The 16,610-nt window shown below is 54.9% G+C and overlaps 3 protein-coding genes across 4 annotated transcripts; 2 read left to right on the forward strand and 1 right to left on the reverse strand.

Annotated features, from left to right (window-relative positions):
• The first annotated feature begins 5,110 nt into the window (after window positions 1–5,110).
• Window positions 5,111–10,193, forward strand: MXD3 (MAX dimerization protein 3). 2 transcript variants are annotated; one of them, XM_045826496.1, is made up of 7 exons: window positions 5,111–5,288; window positions 5,501–5,596; window positions 5,866–5,971; window positions 6,629–6,658; window positions 6,786–6,900; window positions 9,451–9,634; window positions 9,710–10,193. In XM_045826496.1, exons 2-7 carry the CDS (start codon window positions 5,527–5,529, stop codon window positions 9,820–9,822), a joined length of 618 nt encoding a protein of 205 aa, XP_045682452.1. In that variant the 5' UTR covers window positions 5,111–5,288; window positions 5,501–5,526; the 3' UTR covers window positions 9,823–10,193. The 2 variants fall into 2 exon arrangements, with proteins under 2 accessions (XP_045682452.1, XP_045682461.1); XM_045826505.1 differs by having other exon boundaries at window positions 5,111–5,284.
• A 279-nt stretch (window positions 10,194–10,472) lies between these two features.
• Window positions 10,473–14,165, reverse strand: PRELID1 (PRELI domain containing 1). Its single transcript, XM_045827672.1, has 5 exons — window positions 13,899–14,165; window positions 13,088–13,313; window positions 11,421–11,534; window positions 11,229–11,307; window positions 10,473–11,030 (listed from the first exon to the last, which is right to left on the reverse strand). The coding sequence occupies exons 1-5, from the start codon at window positions 13,988–13,990 to the stop codon at window positions 10,882–10,884; spliced, it is 660 nt and encodes a 219-aa protein (XP_045683628.1). The 5' UTR covers window positions 13,991–14,165; the 3' UTR covers window positions 10,473–10,881.
• Window positions 14,166–14,265: 100 nt separating this feature from the next.
• On the forward strand, window positions 14,266–16,452 carry RAB24 (RAB24, member RAS oncogene family). The gene is made up of 8 exons (XM_045827685.1): window positions 14,266–14,733; window positions 14,813–14,881; window positions 15,082–15,160; window positions 15,267–15,334; window positions 15,420–15,519; window positions 15,728–15,778; window positions 15,916–15,978; window positions 16,100–16,452. Exons 1-8 carry the CDS (start codon window positions 14,617–14,619, stop codon window positions 16,162–16,164), a joined length of 612 nt encoding a protein of 203 aa, XP_045683641.1. The 5' UTR covers window positions 14,266–14,616; the 3' UTR covers window positions 16,165–16,452.
• Window positions 16,453–16,610: the final 158 nt, after the last annotated feature.

Genomic DNA, 16,610 nt, shown 5'->3' on the forward strand with positions numbered 1-16,610 from the left:
ATTACATTAGCCAAGATGAAAGATAAGGAGAGAATCTTAAAAGCAGCCAGAGAAAAGAAGACAGTTACCTACAAAGGAGTGCCCATAAGACTCTCAGCTGATTTCTCAAAAGAGACCTTACAGGCACGAAGGGGCTGGAAAGAAGTATTCCAAGTCATGAAAGGAAGGGCCTACATCCAAAATTGCTCTGTCCAGCAAAGCTTTCATTTAGAATGGAAGGGCAGATAAAGTGCTTCTCAGATAAGGTCAAGTTAAAGGAGTTCATCATCACTCAGCCCTTATTTTATGAAATGTTAGAGGGATTTATATAAGAAAAAGAAGAAAAGAACTATGAACAGTAAAATGACAACAAACTCACAATTATTAACCACACCTAAAACAAAAATGAAAAAAAAATTAAGCAAACAACTAGAACAGGAATGGAATCACAGAAATGGAGATCACATGGAGGGTTATCAACCGCTGTTGGGGTTGGGGAGAGAGAGGGAAAAGATACAGAGAATAAGTAGCATAAATGGTAGGTAGAAAATAGACAGGGGAAGGTTCTGAACAGATTAGGAAATGGAGAAGCCAAAGAACTTATATGTACGACCCATGGACATGAACTAAAGGGGGAGGGGAATATGCGTGGGAGGGGGTGTGCAGGGCAGAGGGAAATAAAGGGGGGAAATGGGACAACTGTAATAGCATAATCAATGAAGTACACTTTAAAAAAATATTTCATTCATGTCTCATTTATCTGTAGATTCAAAGCAATCCTAATTGTTATCCGGTCAGGTTATCTGCTTGTTTGCTTGCTTCTATATCCTAAAATTTATATGAAAACCCAAAATAATTTTGAAGAGAGGGAACAAATTTGGGGGCTTACAGGGCCTGATTTAAAGACTTACTATAAAACTACAGCATTCAAGCCTTGGCTAGTGTGGCTCAATGGACTGAGTGCTGGCCTACAAATTAAAGGGTTGCAGGTTCAATTCCCAGTCAGGGCACATACCTGGGTTGCAGATCAGGTCCCCAGCAGGGGGTGTGTGAGAGGCAACCTCACATTGATGTTTCCCTCCCCCTTTTTCTCCCTCCCTTCCCCTGTCTCTAAAAATAAATAAATAAATAAAGTCTTCTAAAAAGAAACAACATTACAGTACACAAGAAAATATAGTCCTGACCAGTGTGACTCAGTTGTTTGAGCATCATCCCACAAAGCAAAAGGTCGAGGGTTTGATTCCCTCATTCCGTCAGGAGCGGCAGGTGTCTGTGGTGATACAGCCCAAGATGCAGAGTGGGGCTGGAGCTTCAGGCAACTGCCTGTGAGTGTCACCTAGTGGCAACTGCTGGAATTCGGGACCAGAGAATTTCCCTAGGAGAGACAATTACCAACCAGTTTGCTTTGGACTTTCACTGAGATTTCCCCTATGACTTAAGGACAGAAAAATCCGTGAAACCAGGGGAGAGCTGGGGAGGTGGGAAGGGGTGGGAGAAAAAGCAGAAAACTGTATTTGAACAATAAAAAAAAATTAAACAACAACAACAACAAAAACACCTTGAAACTTGAAATACCCACAATGCCTTGGGTGATGGAGAAACGCTGTCCGGGAGGACAATGTCCAGAAGTGTCCATTGCAAAATGGAAATGGCTTCTGCAGGAACCTGCCACCAGCGCAACGCCAGGAGGACCTGAGGGTCAGGGAGCTCCTTTGCCCTCCCCCCACCCCCTCACTGCCCGGGCAGTCCCAGCGAACAGCCATCAGTGACAGAGAAAAGCTGCCCGATTTGTGGCGAGTGGTCCCACGGCGGACGCACTGCTCCTGGTTGGAAGGCCGCCACTTCGATGGCAGAGGTCAAAACCAATCAACTGGTAGGTGGTGGCCGGTGGCCTGGCCTCAAGGTCCGGCAGGGCGCAGCGGAAAACTGGCCTACTGGGGAGATGCCCCGTGGGGATCACCGTGGGAATTCGAGGGGTGCTTCAAGCAGCCTCACGAGGAAATGCTGGGCCTCTCTGACGTCATCTTGTTCATGCTGCTCTGTTCCCATGGCCCGCCCACAGGCCTGCAGCCCCTGCTTTGTCTTGAGTAATGACACACTAATCGTTGGAGGAGCTCCTCCTCTTGTGGCTTGAGTTTTCCAAAAACAGCCCCTTACCAGTAAGTGCCTCTCCTGAGGAGATAAAGGAAGTGTGTACAAAAGCAATGGTTGTCTGCTCTAGCTGGTGTGGCTCAGTGGATGGAGTGTAGACCATGCAAACCATGGGGTAACTGGTTTGATTCCAGGTCAGGGCACATGCCTGGGTTATGGGTCAGGCCCTCAGTAGGGGTCACATGAGAGGCAACCTCACACTGATATTCTTCTCCCTTCCCCTATTTCTATAAGTAAAATATTTTTTGAAAGAAATTGATTATCAAAGACTTGCAGGAACTGGGTGACTGGACTCACACTGAGTTGACAGGTTAAGAACAAAGAAGTTTCACAGTTGTCCCTGTCACCTCTTGTTCCCCTAGTTCCCCTTCCCCTGATGTGAAACAAGCCTGATACAGGCTTCTGTCCTGTCTGTTTTTGTTTGTTTAAAGAGATTATTTATTTATTTTTAAAGAAAGGGGGAGGGAGAAAGATGGTTTTTCAAAGATTTTATTTATTTTTAGAGAGAGGGGATGGGAAGGAGAAAGAGAGGGCGAGAAACATTGGTGTGTGGCTGCTTCTCACATGTCCCTCACTGGGGACCTGGCCCACAAGAATATGCCCTGACTGGGAATCGAACCAGCAACCCTTTTGTTCACAGGTCGGCGTTCAAGCCAGCGTCACATCAGCCAGGGCAAGTGATGCTGATTCCAGTGAATGCCTTTTATTTTCAGTCTGGTAGTCGTAATGTCTGCTTTCCCATTATCTTTGTAAACATTTGTTTGGAATACAATGCTGCTTTAGGCCCTGTGCAAAGGTTGTTTTGTCCAGTTTTAACATTGAGAAATCAGACCTGCAAGACAGTCCCTTTAGGATGGCACTCCCTTTTGATGTGACTCCATATATGTTATTTTTTATAAGGGGTAGAATATATGGAAGAGTGAGTTGAATAGTATCCATCCTCAAAATCTCACGTCCATCCAGAACATGACCACATTGGGAAACACGGTCTTTACAGATGTAATTAGTTCCATTAAAAAGAGCTCACACTGGGTGGTGAATGGCTCGTTTCTTGGCTGAGCTTGTCTATGATTTCTCGGGGAGTGACTCTTTAAGAAACTCCAAGGTTTTTTCCAAGAAACTGAGAACCGACTTCCATGTGTTGGGTGCTCACTCGGCACTATGTCTATCAAGAATGGTCCCAACTCATTCACGACTCCCCCGCCCCACTGCTGGGTCTCACACTCAGCCCCCCACTCTGGCAGCAGTGCCCCACCTTGTAACACCTGCTTTCATCTTCCTGCCTCCGCCCTTAGACAGTCTCTGTGAGGCAGGACAGTAAGAAGCTAAGAAAACTTCTTGGTGAGTGGAATAAGGAAACTGGACCAGACAGCTAAACAAGCTGACCAAACAACTCAGAGACAGATGCAGGTCACCAGGGTGGAAAGCCCCAGGTGCCTAGCAATGGGCAAACTGGCTTAGGATCTTGCCCCCAGGGGAGGTCTTTCCTCCCCTGGCATAGGGCTGGTTCTGTGGTTTCGATCCCCTGACCTTTCCTCTCCAGAGATAACTTCTAGGCCTCAGTTGTGTTTCAGCTCCAGGCCCAGAAAAGCAGCAACACCAGGTGGGCAATGCCAGGACCAGCTGCAACGAACAGAGACTTCTGCCCTGGCGCCAACCAGTCAGTGGAGACCATCTCTCTGAAAAGACATACCTGGAAGAACTGATGAACATTCTATTGAGATCCTTCCCTGAGACCTTCCCTAAACTCCCAGCCTTTAAAACTCTCAAGATGAAGACCCCAGCGCGAGGGCACTCCTGTGCCTCTCCTTTCCCTCTTCTTCCACAACAGGCATGCATCTCCTCAACTCTAAGGGACCCCGTGAGACTTGCAACCAGGGGAGCAATGGGCAGCTACAGCTTGCTTTGGGCTGACCCCCTGAACCTGTCCCCAGGACCCCTTTTCTCTGACTTCCCAGTGAGCTGACAGCAGCCCCACCAGGCTCACTTCTTTCCTATAACGTTTCTGGAGAGCCAGGCAGCCCCGCCTGAGTTGCTGCTTCTATCTTAGGTCCTTCTTTGTTTCACTGTCCTCAGCTCTCATAAACATACTCTCAAAATCACCTGGACTCAAGCTGTGAAATCTTTCCTGTACAAAGTCAAGAACCCACACACTGCCAGCCCCCCTAGGCAGACCGGCTCCGGGGACAGGTCTTCTTCCCAGTAAAAGTGTGCCCACAGGTGTGGCCACACCTGCTTCTACTGCTGCTGCCCCTCAACGTCACTGTAGCTACTCCTTGGGGGAGGTAGGATGTAACCAGGGGCTCTGGAGGCGGAAGAATCCCGCTTCTGGTGGTCCCTGGGGGCGAGGAAATCAGCAGCTCCTACCTCCTGGGCAGCTCACGGGCGTGGGCTCTGATCCTGCAACAACGCTGTTGTTGCAGGGCTTCCCGAGCTTACAGGAGGGAGGTCACTTCCACAGTCACAGAGCTGAGAAGCACTGGTGACAGGAGAGGAGCCCAACTCTAACAGCTTCAGGGCCCAGGACTCTCCAGCAGGCCAGTTTGCCTACTTCCCTCGGTACCCTGCTGACGTTTCCTAGCGACACTAGCTTCCGGGCAGGTGAGGAGGAGAAGCTCCCCCTTCGCCACAATAGGGAAGCCCAGCTGGGATCACGGGGGCTGACAGCCGGTAGACCAGGGCACAGGCTCCCGCAAGCAGAGCGGGACCCCGGGCGCCTGCGCACTACGACCGGTTCCCGCTCAGCCCCGCCCCCACCGCCCCGGTTTTCAAATTTGAAACCTGCTCCTTTTCCCGCCCGAAAGGGTAGACCAGCAGCGAGAGAGGGCGGAGCCGCGTGCAGCCAATAGTACCTCAGAGGTTCTCCCGCCCCGCCCCGAAGGTGACGACAGTGAGCCGCAGGAGGCGACCCGCCAATGGGCAACGGCGCTCACCCTCCCTGCCCCCGCGGCGCCCACGTGCATCTGCGAGTCCCGGGGCCTCCGGAGACTACAGGCCCCCCAGAGCTCTGTTGTGTGGCGCCCTAGCTGTCCGCACGGTCTGGAAACTGAGGCCCAGAGACACCTCCCTGCCATCGCGGGGTCGCTTACCAACGCGAGCAAGATACACTAACCCTCAGACTGGGGTTTGCCCGAGGGCCGGACCTAGAGCTGATGTAGGTACTGACACCGCAGGGGTCCGAGGGGGCGGGCGGCTGGGGGCTGGGCTGCGGTTCGGGGCGGGTTCTAGAGGGGCGGGTCCAAGAGCCGGGCCATCCTGCGGGCGGGGCGTCCAGGGGGAGGGGGCGGGGCCGGGCGCCTGTGTTTGTGGCACCGTGTCAGTTACATTGTAACAAAAGTGGTGCTGCTGCTTCGGCGGCCCTCAACTCCAGCTCGCCCGCCGCCAGCTGTAGCCAACATGGAACCCGTGGCCAGCAACATCCAGGTCTTGCTGCAAGCAGCCGAGTTCCTGGAACGCCGCGAGAGAGGTGAGGCAAAACCCTTGGCTGGACTCCAGGCGACGACCTTGCTGACACGGGCCTCGGTTGGACTTGGCTCCCAACTTGCAGGATGCATACTTGGCTTTAAGGCAGTAGCCCCGTGGCACTCCCGTCTTCGACTGGAGAGGTCTGCAGTCGGGCTGGGAGGTGTTGGGAGAATGGCCCTGGCGCGAAAAGCCCCTCCCTGACCGTGCCGTGCCAGGGGCCCGCGCTCGGACCAGCTCCATCCTGACGCGGACCGGGACTGTCTCTGGCAGAGGCTGAGCACGGATACGCGTCCCTGTGCCCGCACAGAAGTCCGGGCCCCGGCCACAGGAAAAGGAAGCGGTCCCCCCAAGCTCCTGGAGCGCTGGACAGTGGGCGGTGAGGAGGACCGAGGGCAACGGGGAGCGGGGGATGGGCGCTGTCCCTTTCAGACCCCTCCTCAGCCCACTTCCTCTTTGTTGCTTGCATCTTCTGGGCCAGGTACCCTACTCTGGAGACATTCAGACCCCTCTTGCCATCTCCCCATCCCCAAACACATACCCTCTCTTCATTCAGGCACTAGTCCTTGAGCACCCATCACAGTGCCAGCTCTGTGCCCCACTTCTGCCCACACTCCTGCGCTCCACACATCACACCACTGTTTCCTCTTCTCTGCTTGTCTCCACCCTTTACATATGCCACTCCCTCCAACTGGAGTGTCTCTCCCTCCACTACCCACTTTGGGTAACTTGTGTTTCTGGCTCCGCTCAACTGTCACCTCTGTTTAGGAAGCCCTTCCTGACTACTGGTAGCGGTCTTTGGGCTCCACAGCCCCCTAAATGGGCCTCTCACAGCGTTTGCACCTCCCCCCAACCCCCAACCTGCCCATGCGTCTCTGCCTCCACCTGACAATTCAGGGGCCTGAGGCACATGGTTGCCATACTGAGCTAGTTTGGAATAGAGATCCATAGTGCATTTTGAGCCCCCGGGAGCCTGGGACTGAGGATATGGGCACCAGCTGATGCCTGCTCACCCCATGCTCCCTGGCATTGGCAGGTCTGTGCACAACGAGCTGGAGAAGCGCAGGTGAGTCCCAGCCATGCCTGGACAGCACTGGGTCCAGGAACTGCCTCCCTCTGGCCTTTCCTCCCCTGTCAGCCCTCTGGCTAGCAAGGCTGGGCTGGCACTGCCCTCCAGACCCCTTCCCCTGCAGGAGGGCCCAGCTGAAGCGGTGCCTGGAGCAGCTGAAGCAGCAGATGCCCCTGGGGGCTGACTGTGCCCGCTACACCACACTGAGCCTTCTGCGCAGGGCCAGGATGCACATCCAGGTGAGGGGCTACCCCACACCCTGGGGCCAGCTTGCCAGACACGTGAGAGGTGTAGGAGGGAGTTGCTGGGGGAAACCGTGGAGAGAGGCCCACTGTACTTTTAGTTTCCAAATTTATTAAATGGGCAGAGAAGCAAAAAATAACTCAGAATTGTTCTGATGCTCAAGCTTCAGCATTTGCCCAGTATGTGTTCAGTGTTGTTATTACAGCCATTACTTCTATTCCAGCTGTGAGGCTCTGGGCCAGGCAGTTGGCTTCTCTGGACTTCCTTTCCTCCTCTGTATGGGGGGCGTGCCTGCTGAAGATAATGTGATGGATCATGTGTAAGGGCCCCTAAGACTGTGGAGGGCTGGTCCTCAATCTTCCTCTCTCCCTTCCTTCAAGTCCTCCTGTTCTGAGCAGTCTGTCCTGAAGCGGCCTTGGGAGGCAGCTCTAGAGGCCAGGACAGGGAAAGGACTGAGAGGATGGCCATCACCTTATTCTCAAGGCCCTCGTTGCTGCCCCCTGGTGGACATGAGTGGGGTGTGCTAACTCAAAGCCTCAGGCATCCCCAGAGACCTTTCCTGCCCTCCTGGTTCTTTTGACAAAGAAATGGAGGCGCAGTGGGGCATCTGAGAGGCAGAGGCAGAATCCAGGCCCAGGTGCTCTGAGTTGCAGGCTTTCCTTCAACAAGTATATTGGGTTGGCCAAAAAGTCTGTTTAATTTTTTTCTGTAAAATAAAAGACATACTTTTCATCTTCACCAATAACTTTATTGATTTGGATCTTTTGAGTATGTTGGCAATCTCCTGTGTCATACAACGTCGATTGTTCTCAGTTAGTGTCTCAATTTGATCGCTGTCAACTTCAACTGCAGTACCCGACTGTGGAGCATCGTTCAACGCGAAATCCGCAGCGTGAAACTTCACAAACCACTTTTGACATGTTTGATCAGTCACAGCACATTCTTCATACACTGCACAAATATTTTTTTGCATTTCAGTTGGGTTTTTACCTTTCTAGAAATAGTAAAACATAATATGTCAAAAACGTTGCATATTTTCTTTCATCTTCAATATTAAAATGGCTACACAAAAAGTCACCAATTTGGTAAGGTTTTTTTTTTGTAGTGCATACTGATATGACAGCTGTCACAATACAATCTAACAAAATTGTTTCACAAGGAGTTAAGGAAAACTAAGTGCTACTAGAGCCACTGTATGGAAAAAAAGCAAACAGACTTTTTGGCCAACCCAATATTTATTGAGCCTCCACTCTGCTGGGCTACTCTTGGCACAGGGCTGTGTCCGACACAGGTGGGTGTGCCATGTGGCAAATGAGTCACAGTGTAGGCACTGTCCACACTGTGCCACAGGTGCCTGCATTCCCCTCATGGTGGCTCAGTAACACCCTAGCTGGACAGTAGGCCCTGGTTTCCCGCCCGGAGCCTTCCTAGCCTGATTCTTAGAGGGACAGTGGGCGGGACCGGGATCGCTCCTTCCTTAAAGCCCCGCCCACCCCCTCCTGGACTCCCTGCTTCCTGTTTTGCGTCATCCAGGCTGTCCTCTGCCTTCCTTGCCTTAGGATGTTCTTTGTAGCAGGCGGTAGATCTCTTTAGGTCTGTCTCCTGCTGGAAGACCTTCCATGGGTCGTGACAGAACCTTCTCAGTCCTTCTATGAAGTCAAGGCCTTCCACATCTCAGGCCTTGTCACTGGCCTGCTTTTTTAGTCTCACCTCTTCCCCATTCCCCACCAAAAAGCTGAATTTTTGTTGCTCTTCCTGGTCTCCCTCAGCTTGGCTGCTTCTCCTCCCCGCTCTTCGCCTAGGCAGCTGTCACTCATCCCTCTATACCCAGTCCCAATGGCCCCTCCCCGAGCTCCCCTTCTTGTGGACTGCAGGCTCCTGCCCACCCAGGGCTCTGATGGGACGGCCCTTGGCCTTCCAGTCCGTAGTGTGCGGGGCTGGCAGAGCTCTGGTGGAGGTGGGGGGAGCAGATTAACGCTGAAGAAAGCTTGGGGTTCCTAGGAGGGTCTTGACCAAGAGTTACAAACTGGTAGCCTTTGTTTAGTCTCTAGTTTTCCAAAAATTAAGTTAGTTGGCAGCACTTAAGAGGCCACATAACATGAAGAATGTGACTTTCCAGCTCTCAAAGAAGCTGAGTAATCTGGCTACACTTGGTTGGGCCTCTTCTCACACGGCAGCATTTGGCTGGGACCCCGAGGCGGCTGCCTCCTTCACCTGGAGTCCATACTGGTCCCCCACCCCCTCCCTATTGCGTGGTACAACACTGGGCACTCCTTCCCATCACCTGACTAACCGCTGAACGTCTTTGAGATTGTGCTGTCCGCCCTCCCTACCCAGCTAGACAGAATGCTCAGGCCATTTACATGGCAGTGCAGGGCCTGAGTTCCTGGAGGATGTGGAGGAAGCCTGTGGAGCCCATGCTTAGTGAACCCCATCAGGAGCAGGCAGGCTGTCACAGAGGAGCCGTGGCGCTGCGGAGCTGTCCTGGGGTGGTGCCCGGGCCCCTGGGCAGCTGACTCCACCCTTTGCTCCCTCGGGCTCTGCAGAAGCTGGAGGAGCAGGAGCAGCGGGCCCGGCGGCTCAAGGAGAAGCTGCGCAGTGAGCAGCAGAGCCTGCAGCGGCAGCTGGCGAGGCTCCGGGGGCCGGCGGGGGCGGGCGAGCGGGAGCGGCTGCGCGCGGACAGCCTGGATTCCTCGGGCCTTGCCTCGGAGCGCTCCGACTCGGACCAAGGTGAGTGCCCTGAAGCAGAAGGGGGCTGGGCAGGGCGGTGGGCCAGGTCTCCTGACTGGACCCGTCCCTGTGCAGAGGAACTGGAAGTGGATGTGGAGAGCCTGGTGTTCGGGGGTGAGGCCGAGCTGCTTCGGGGCTTCAGTGCCGGCCAGGAGCACAGCTACTCGCACAGCCGCGCCTGGCTATGACCCTCGCTGCCCCAGAGCACGCCTTTCCCTCAGACCCCCTTCCTCCGCTCTGCGGGACAGGAGCCCTTCCCAAGCCTCCAGGGTTGCCCAGAGTCACCTCCTGTTGGAATGAACTAAAAGGACCTTGGCATGGGAACAGGTGCTCCCCCTGCTTGGCCACTGGCTGCGGGAGCCCCTCCTAGGGGCCACCCAGGGGCCGCGGTGCAGGCACCTGGGCCTGGACTGCCTTTCCAGGCATTTTTCTTTTGTGTAGCATTTGGCTCTGCTGTCCCCATGGGGACAGGAAGCCTCTTGGCCTCCCCCCCCCCCCCATTCCTTCCTAGACAAGGCCACCTGGCCTTTATCCCACAGATACTGTACAGTATTTTCATTAAAAGGTTCTTTCTTAATTTCCTGTCCATGGTCTTGCCTGATGAAAATGGGGAAACTCCCAGCCACAAGACGGGAAGGAGGAAATGAGATCAGCAGCCACCACCAGTACCACTGGTGGGTCTGCACTGCCCCTTCAGCCCACACAGCCCAGACGCTGGCAGGCCCCATTTTGCAGGTGTGGCCGAGGCTGAGTGACAGGACTCGCCTGGGGCCCAAAGCCAGGGTACACTGGAGTCAAGATTCAAACCAAAGCTTTCTGACTCTACAGCTGAGGCTGATTGAATTCAACAAATATTTATTGAGTGCCTATTATGTACTAGATATTGTTCCAGGTACTCGGGACACAGCAGAGGAAAAACAAACAAACAAACAAATGAAGGTTCCTGCCCTCATGGAGCTTACAGTCTAGCATTTACGATCCCTTCACCTGCACCCTCTCTGTGACCCTGGGCAAGTCACGGTCCCGCTCTCCATGCCAGCCGATGCAGGAAGAAGCGGGCCTGGCCCAGACATGGATAAGGTGTCTGGTGCACTGCAGATGCCAAACAGACACCACCCCCAACCCACCACCCAGACAGGAGATCAGGCTGGAAGTTGACTTTTAATAATAAAGCACAAGGGGGGGGGGCGCAGAGGGAGGAGTGCAGCGGGTGGTCTGGCGTGCTGCAGCCCAAGGGCCTGGGCTGGCTACACAAACTGCTGCTGCTGCTGCTGCTTCTTCGTGGCTGCCTTGCTGGCAAGGTCTTTGGCCTTCTCTGTAGCTGCCAGTGCCGTCTCCTTTGCCTTCTCCTTGGCTTCCTTGGCTGTCTCAACCAGGGTTTTGGAAGGGGCCTCACCTGCAGCAAAGGGCAGGAGGCTGGCTTCAGAGGATGCTGAGAAGACCCACCTAATCGCTCCCCACAACCATCACCACCGGGGAGCCAGGCCCTGTCAGAAAGGTGGCATTTGCCCAGGGTACAGGCGAGGAGTCCTGGGCTCCACACCGGTCAGGGCAGCTAGGACTTGACCCCAGCCTGTGCCTGGGAGGTTCTCACCTTGCAGCTTGGCCAAGATGTACTCAAAGCCCTTCATCGTCTTGGTCACGTTGCTTTTGAACCGGGCGAGACCAAATTCCTGGCAAAAGATGAGAAGGGGGAGGGTTCTGAGCTTCCCATTGACCTCCAGCCCAGTCTCTATGCCCAATGCCCCGGGCCTCAGAACACCAGCACCCCCAAGCCGCTGCTCACCTGGACAGCTCTGGAGACGCCAAATAAGCTAGAGGAGACCCAAGCTTCCCGGTGGATTTCGGTCCAGCCGCTGTTGTCAGAGTTCACACAGTAAACACATCGCTCCTCCACCACCTGTGCAGGGAGCCCAGCCAAACAACTCTGTGGGAGTCTTTCATTTTGCCAGCTTCTCATAAACATGACTCACTGCCTCATTTTACGAGGGAGAGCAATAAAACGAAGACCCATTCCTTACTGCATCCCAAGCCTTATTTACAGAAAAGCAAGAACATAAAGGTCATTATGGTCTCTACAATCTCTTCTGACCCTTTAAACTAGATGGCAAATGGCCTCTTGTGATCACCAGGGGGCCTTCCGGCTCTACCTTGGCCCTAGATTTGGTTCGGCACCTTTATGTCTACACGGGGGCAATGTTCTTAGCTGGCCTACTATCTGCTGCAGCTCTCCAGGTCACTGGCAATGCAAATAAAAATGGAAATCTGGCCATTGTCACAGCTCTCATTATCAGAGGAAAAGGGACCATCACTCCCCACAGAACCCCTCAAAGACCTGTCTCACAGCTGACCAGGACGCCACCTCTCACGGCAGGGTCACCACCTGGGTGGTTTAGAAAGTAGGCAGTGCCCTCTGGGCAGTCTGCGGCGAGGCCTCCGGTGACTCTGGAGCAGTGGACTAAGCTGCCAGCTCACTCCGTGAGCTTGCAGGACACGTCCCCTCTTCGCACCTCACTTTCTCCTTTGCACTAGAGGGAACTCCCACCTCTGAGGGTTACTGTGAAGACTGGGTGAGAAAGACAGAAAGTTCTCTGAAAGCTTTGGGGTATTCATACATGAGAGAACACTACAGAATGTTCCTGAAACCATGGGGTTTCAAGTTAAAAAAAAAATTATTTACTGATTCTAAAATGAGTAGAAAGAGGAAGGGAGTGAACCTTAGACTACGGCCTCAAGTAAACCATTACCCAGGCCCAGCCTCCTTCCAGCACTCTGCAGGCAGAGAGAAACATCCATTTTTTTATTCCACTTACTTATGCATTCACTGTTTTTTGTTTTTTGTTTTTTTAATCCTCACCAGAGGATATTTTCTGACCACTTTCAGAGGAGGAGAATGGGAGAGAAACATCGATATGAGAGAGAAACATCAACTGGTTGCCTCCTGTACGTGCCTGGACCAGGGATCGTGTGTGCGCAGACTGGGGTTCAAACCCATAACCTAGGCATGTACACTGATGGGCAATTGAACCCACAACCTTTCGGTTACGGGACGATGCTTCAACCAACTGAGCCATGCTGGCCAGGGCTCACTGATTGATTCCTGTATGTGCTCTGACTGGGAATCAAACCCTCAACCTTTGTGTATTGGGACGACATTCATAACCATCTGAGCTACCTGGCTGGGTCAGGGTTCTCAAGATTTAAAAAGAGATCAAAGATGCATGAAACCTCATATCCCCCCAAACCTTAGGCTGAACTCTATTGTGTAAGGCATGTAAGAGTGTAACTCCTCTGGTCCGTGGGGGCCCAGATCCTCTCCCTTATGAGGCACACCCAAGGCACCCTTATGGCCCAATAGACTACTGTTTGAAAACCACTTTCAGCATCACTGGCTCCAGAGCCACAGGTATCAGGAGCTCTATCCACTTTTCGGGGGGACCAAGAGAGTCTCACCATCAGCCGAGCATGGTTGATGTTCCAGGTGAAGGTGGTCATGGTCTGGTTCCGCGGGTCCACAATAGAATCCTCCAGGATGTACACCGAGTGAGCAACATTGGCAGGAAACAGTCGCTCGGCCCAGCGGGGCATCCTGTTGGTCTTGGTCAGGAGTCTCCGGGACAGGAGCTTCTGGTCAGGGGTCACCTCCCGGTGCACTATGTCTTCCGTCAAGACATGCTTGCTGCAGGTGTCAAGAGTGACGGTGACCGTCGGGAGCCTGACCCTGAGAGACTGCCTGTTGGGGTTCCCATCTGGAGACTCCCGGCCCAGAATGGTCAGAACTTCTCCTAAACTTGCAGTGATCTGTGCTGTAGCTCAGGCCTGAAGATGGAGTCCTTTGAACCTATCCCAGGGCAAATTCCAACTCCTGCCCCCTCGCTGACCTGGATTCCTGGGCCTCCCAGCATGGCGGGCCTTGTTGATTTATTGCACCGCTGGAGAGCGCCACAGCAGAGGAGTAGGAGAACGTCTGGGAATTCCATCCCCAGGAACCCTCCCAATTCCCGTGCCGCCGCCTCTTCCTGTCTCGCCAGCCACCGGCAGTCGACAGAGCTTTAGAATACGGCCTCAAGTAAACCACCGCCCAGGCCCGGCCTCCTTCCAGCACTCTGCAGGCCTGGCCACTTCCCCGACAGGGTCCTCTAACTCTACGGACGGCCACGGCTCCGGCGATCCCCTACCTCGGACTCGACATAGAGTCCTTCCTGGTCCCACATTTCGATTCCAAACAGTGAGGGGAAAGGCTGCTATATCCCGGGCTACGTACCTATAGGGATTCGGGTACCGCTGCCAGAAGGCAGCAAACACTTGGTCCCAGGAACTCCGGAGCACGCTCTGGCCCAGGAAATACTTCACCATCGTCCCGGCCGGAGCGGGATCAACACCCGTGCAGCATCAGGGGTGCAGAGCCCAAGGGGCACGCGCAGACCAGGCCGGGCCTCGGCGCACGCCCGCCAGGCACGCAGCTCAGTCACCACCACCCTGCGCTCCACCGGCAGCCACCGCCATGAGGAGTTGTCCAGCCGCCCGCCACTTCCGGCGCAGAAGCGCAGTACCCACCACTTCCGGCGCCTGTGCACGTGACCCGCGGTCCCACCCCCTCGCCCTCTAACCCCACCCGCTGCGGGAGTCGCAGAGCTGCTGGCCTGAGCCGGGTTAGCGGGGACTCCGAGCTCCGTGGGGAGTCCGAGTTGTGGCGGCGCCTGAGCCCGGCGGCGAGCAAGCTGGGCGGCGGCGTGCGGCGCCGTTGAGGGCGCTGCCCCGCGCGCTCCCGGGCCGCCCCGGGCCCTGGGCTCTCGGGAGGAGGATCGGCGCCCGGGGCCGAGGGGGAAGGGGGGACAGCAGGGCGCTGCTGTAGCTGAAGCCCACCGTGGTGTCTCGAGTCGTAGGGACGGAGGCTTGGGCGCTCCCTGCCCGAGTGGAAATCCGCGTTTACCCGTCGCGGGGGCGCAGGGCCCTGACGCGGGTGAGGCGGCCGCGAGAGCATGAGCGGGCAGCGGGTGGACGTCAAGGTGGTGATGCTTGGCAAGGAATACGTGGGCAAGACGAGCCTGGTGGAGCGCTACGTGCACGACCGCTTCCTGGTGGGGCCCTACCAGAACGTGAGTGCGCCTCGCGGGGCCGGCGCAGGTGGGAGGCCAGCACTCGTCCACGGTTCTGATCGTTTTCCCTTGGTTGCAGACCATTGGGGCCGCCTTCGTGGCCAAGGTGATGTCTGTCGGAGACCGGACGGTGACTTTGGGTATTTGGGTAAGTGCCCTGGGCAGGTAGTTCTGGGAAAACCCATTCCTGAGGAGGCTTGATCCCTTCTGTTCTTGTCTGATCTGTGGCCTTACAGAGGCCATTTCTCTTCCCTAGACCCAGTTTAAAAGTGGGTGTTTGAGGACGCATTAATTTGCAGCCATGGCTCAGTAACTCGGGCCATGGCTGAGCTTTCCCCTGCCCTTCAGGACACAGCAGGCTCCGAGCGCTACGAGGCTATGAGTCGAATCTACTATCGGGGCGCCAAGGCTGCCATCGTCTGCTACGGTAAAGGCGAGGTTCTGGCCTGTTCCTCAAGCCAGAGGGGGTGGGCTAGGCTGACCGTAGAGAATAGCCCTTAACCCTGACTGTTTCCTGCCTGCCCCCTGCCAAGACCTCACGGACAGCAGCAGTTTTGAGCGGGCGAAGTTCTGGGTGAAGGAACTGCGCAACATGGAGGAGGTAGGTGGTCAGATCTCACCAGAGGACTCCGGGCTGGTGCTCTGGTGGTCTCTGTGGGTGATTCTGACCTTGTCTTCTGCCTCAGGGCTGTCAGATCTACCTGTGTGGCACCAAGAGTGACCTGCTGGAGGAGGACAGGCGTCGTCGTCGTGTGGACTTCCACGACGTCCAGGACTATGCAGACAGTAGCTTCTCCTCAGCTCCCTGGGGGTGGGGGAGGGAAATGCTGCTCCAGCGGGTCACGAAAAGTAGGGACTGCCTCCATTGCCCTGGGAAAGCTTTCTGGCCTCCTTCAACTGTGGGGTCCAATAGCGCCCCTGCACTGCTAGACTTCCCCTTTGTCTGTAGCCACCTGGCTCTCAGATATGAGGCTTTAGTCATTTTTCTTTACAGATATCAAAGCTCAGCTCTTTGAAACATCCAGCAAGACAGGCCAGAGTGTGGGTGAGTGCTGTCCTGGGCCTCACAGCAGGAGCCAGCGGGGGCACCAGACGAAGCAGAGCAGAGCCTAGACGGCTGTCACTGGGTGATCCCAGGGCTGCTGGCATTGGGCCCTCACTGATGGTCCTTTTTCCTGCCAGACGAGCTCTTCCAGAAAGTGGCAGAGGATTACGTCAGTGTGGCCGCCTTCCAGGTGATGACAGGTGTGTACTTCCCTAGCCTCTCTGGAGACTCCGTCTAGGCCCTCAGCATCTAGCCCCCTTCACGGTGGTTATCAGATCCCCCAACAGAATGGTGCTGAGCTGCCACCTCTCTCTCTGACAGAGGACAAGGGCGTGGATCTGAGCCAGAAGGCAAACCCCTACTTCTACAGCTGTTGCCATCACTGAAATCGCCACTCACTTGGCCTGGGGGAATTAAAGGAATTCCCCAAGGGGCTGGACCTAGCTCTTGTCTGGGCTTGGGTGGGCACACGTGTGAGCTACCCCAAGTCCCATGGCAGCAGGGTGGCACCTGCCTGTGCTGGCCCATGGAACAGATGCAGCGTTGGGCGGACTGGTGGACATCAGGAGGGGAAAGGCTGATTTGGACTCCAGGCCTCTGTCCTTAACAGCACTTGTGTCTGCAGATTAAGTAGCATCTGATTTGTAAATAAAATCAATGCACTGTGAACCACACTCAGCCCCTTTCCCTGCTGTGTAGTTGGGTATCAAGGCTCCAAGTTCTTTCTCAGGCCGGCTGGCTGGCCGGCCTCACTTCCTGTATGAAGGCTCCTCCCAGCCCTAAAGTTACTTTACTCCAGGGTTGCAGCTGAAATACTGGAGAAATGAGAGCC

Source organism: Phyllostomus hastatus, unplaced genomic scaffold (genome assembly GCF_019186645.2).
Source record: "Phyllostomus hastatus isolate PE091 unplaced genomic scaffold, TTU_PhHast_1.1 phas_contig_150, whole genome shotgun sequence".
Taxonomy (NCBI): Eukaryota; Metazoa; Chordata; class Mammalia; order Chiroptera; family Phyllostomidae; genus Phyllostomus; species Phyllostomus hastatus.

Excerpts from the sequence above, each read along its gene's own strand:
- MXD3 (XM_045826496.1), top strand. The coding sequence starts at position 5,527 with ATGGAACCCGTGGCCAGCAACATCCAGGTCTTGCTGCAAGCAGCCGAG. Across the intron at positions 6,659-6,785 it reads AACGAGCTGGAGAAGCGCAG|GAGGGCCCAGCTGAAGCGGT; the intron begins GTGAGTCCCAGC and ends CTTCCCCTGCAG. Across the intron at positions 6,901-9,450 it reads GGGCCAGGATGCACATCCAG|AAGCTGGAGGAGCAGGAGCA; the intron begins GTGAGGGGCTAC and ends CGGGCTCTGCAG.
- PRELID1 (XM_045827672.1), bottom strand. The coding sequence starts at position 13,990 with ATGGTGAAGTATTTCCTGGGCCAGAGCGTGCTCCGGAGTTCCTGGGAC. Across the intron at positions 13,314-13,898 it reads CGGTACCCGAATCCCTATAG|CAAGCATGTCTTGACGGAAG; the intron begins GTACGTAGCCCG and ends TGACACCTGCAG. Across the intron at positions 11,535-13,087 it reads TCAACCATGCTCGGCTGATG|GTGGTGGAGGAGCGATGTGT; the intron begins GTGAGACTCTCT and ends CTCCCTGCACAG.
- RAB24 (XM_045827685.1), top strand. The coding sequence starts at position 14,617 with ATGAGCGGGCAGCGGGTGGACGTCAAGGTGGTGATGCTTGGCAAGGAA. Across the intron at positions 15,520-15,727 it reads CGTCCAGGACTATGCAGACA|ATATCAAAGCTCAGCTCTTT; the intron begins GTAGCTTCTCCT and ends TTTTCTTTACAG. Across the intron at positions 15,979-16,099 it reads CGCCTTCCAGGTGATGACAG|AGGACAAGGGCGTGGATCTG; the intron begins GTGTGTACTTCC and ends TCTCTCTGACAG.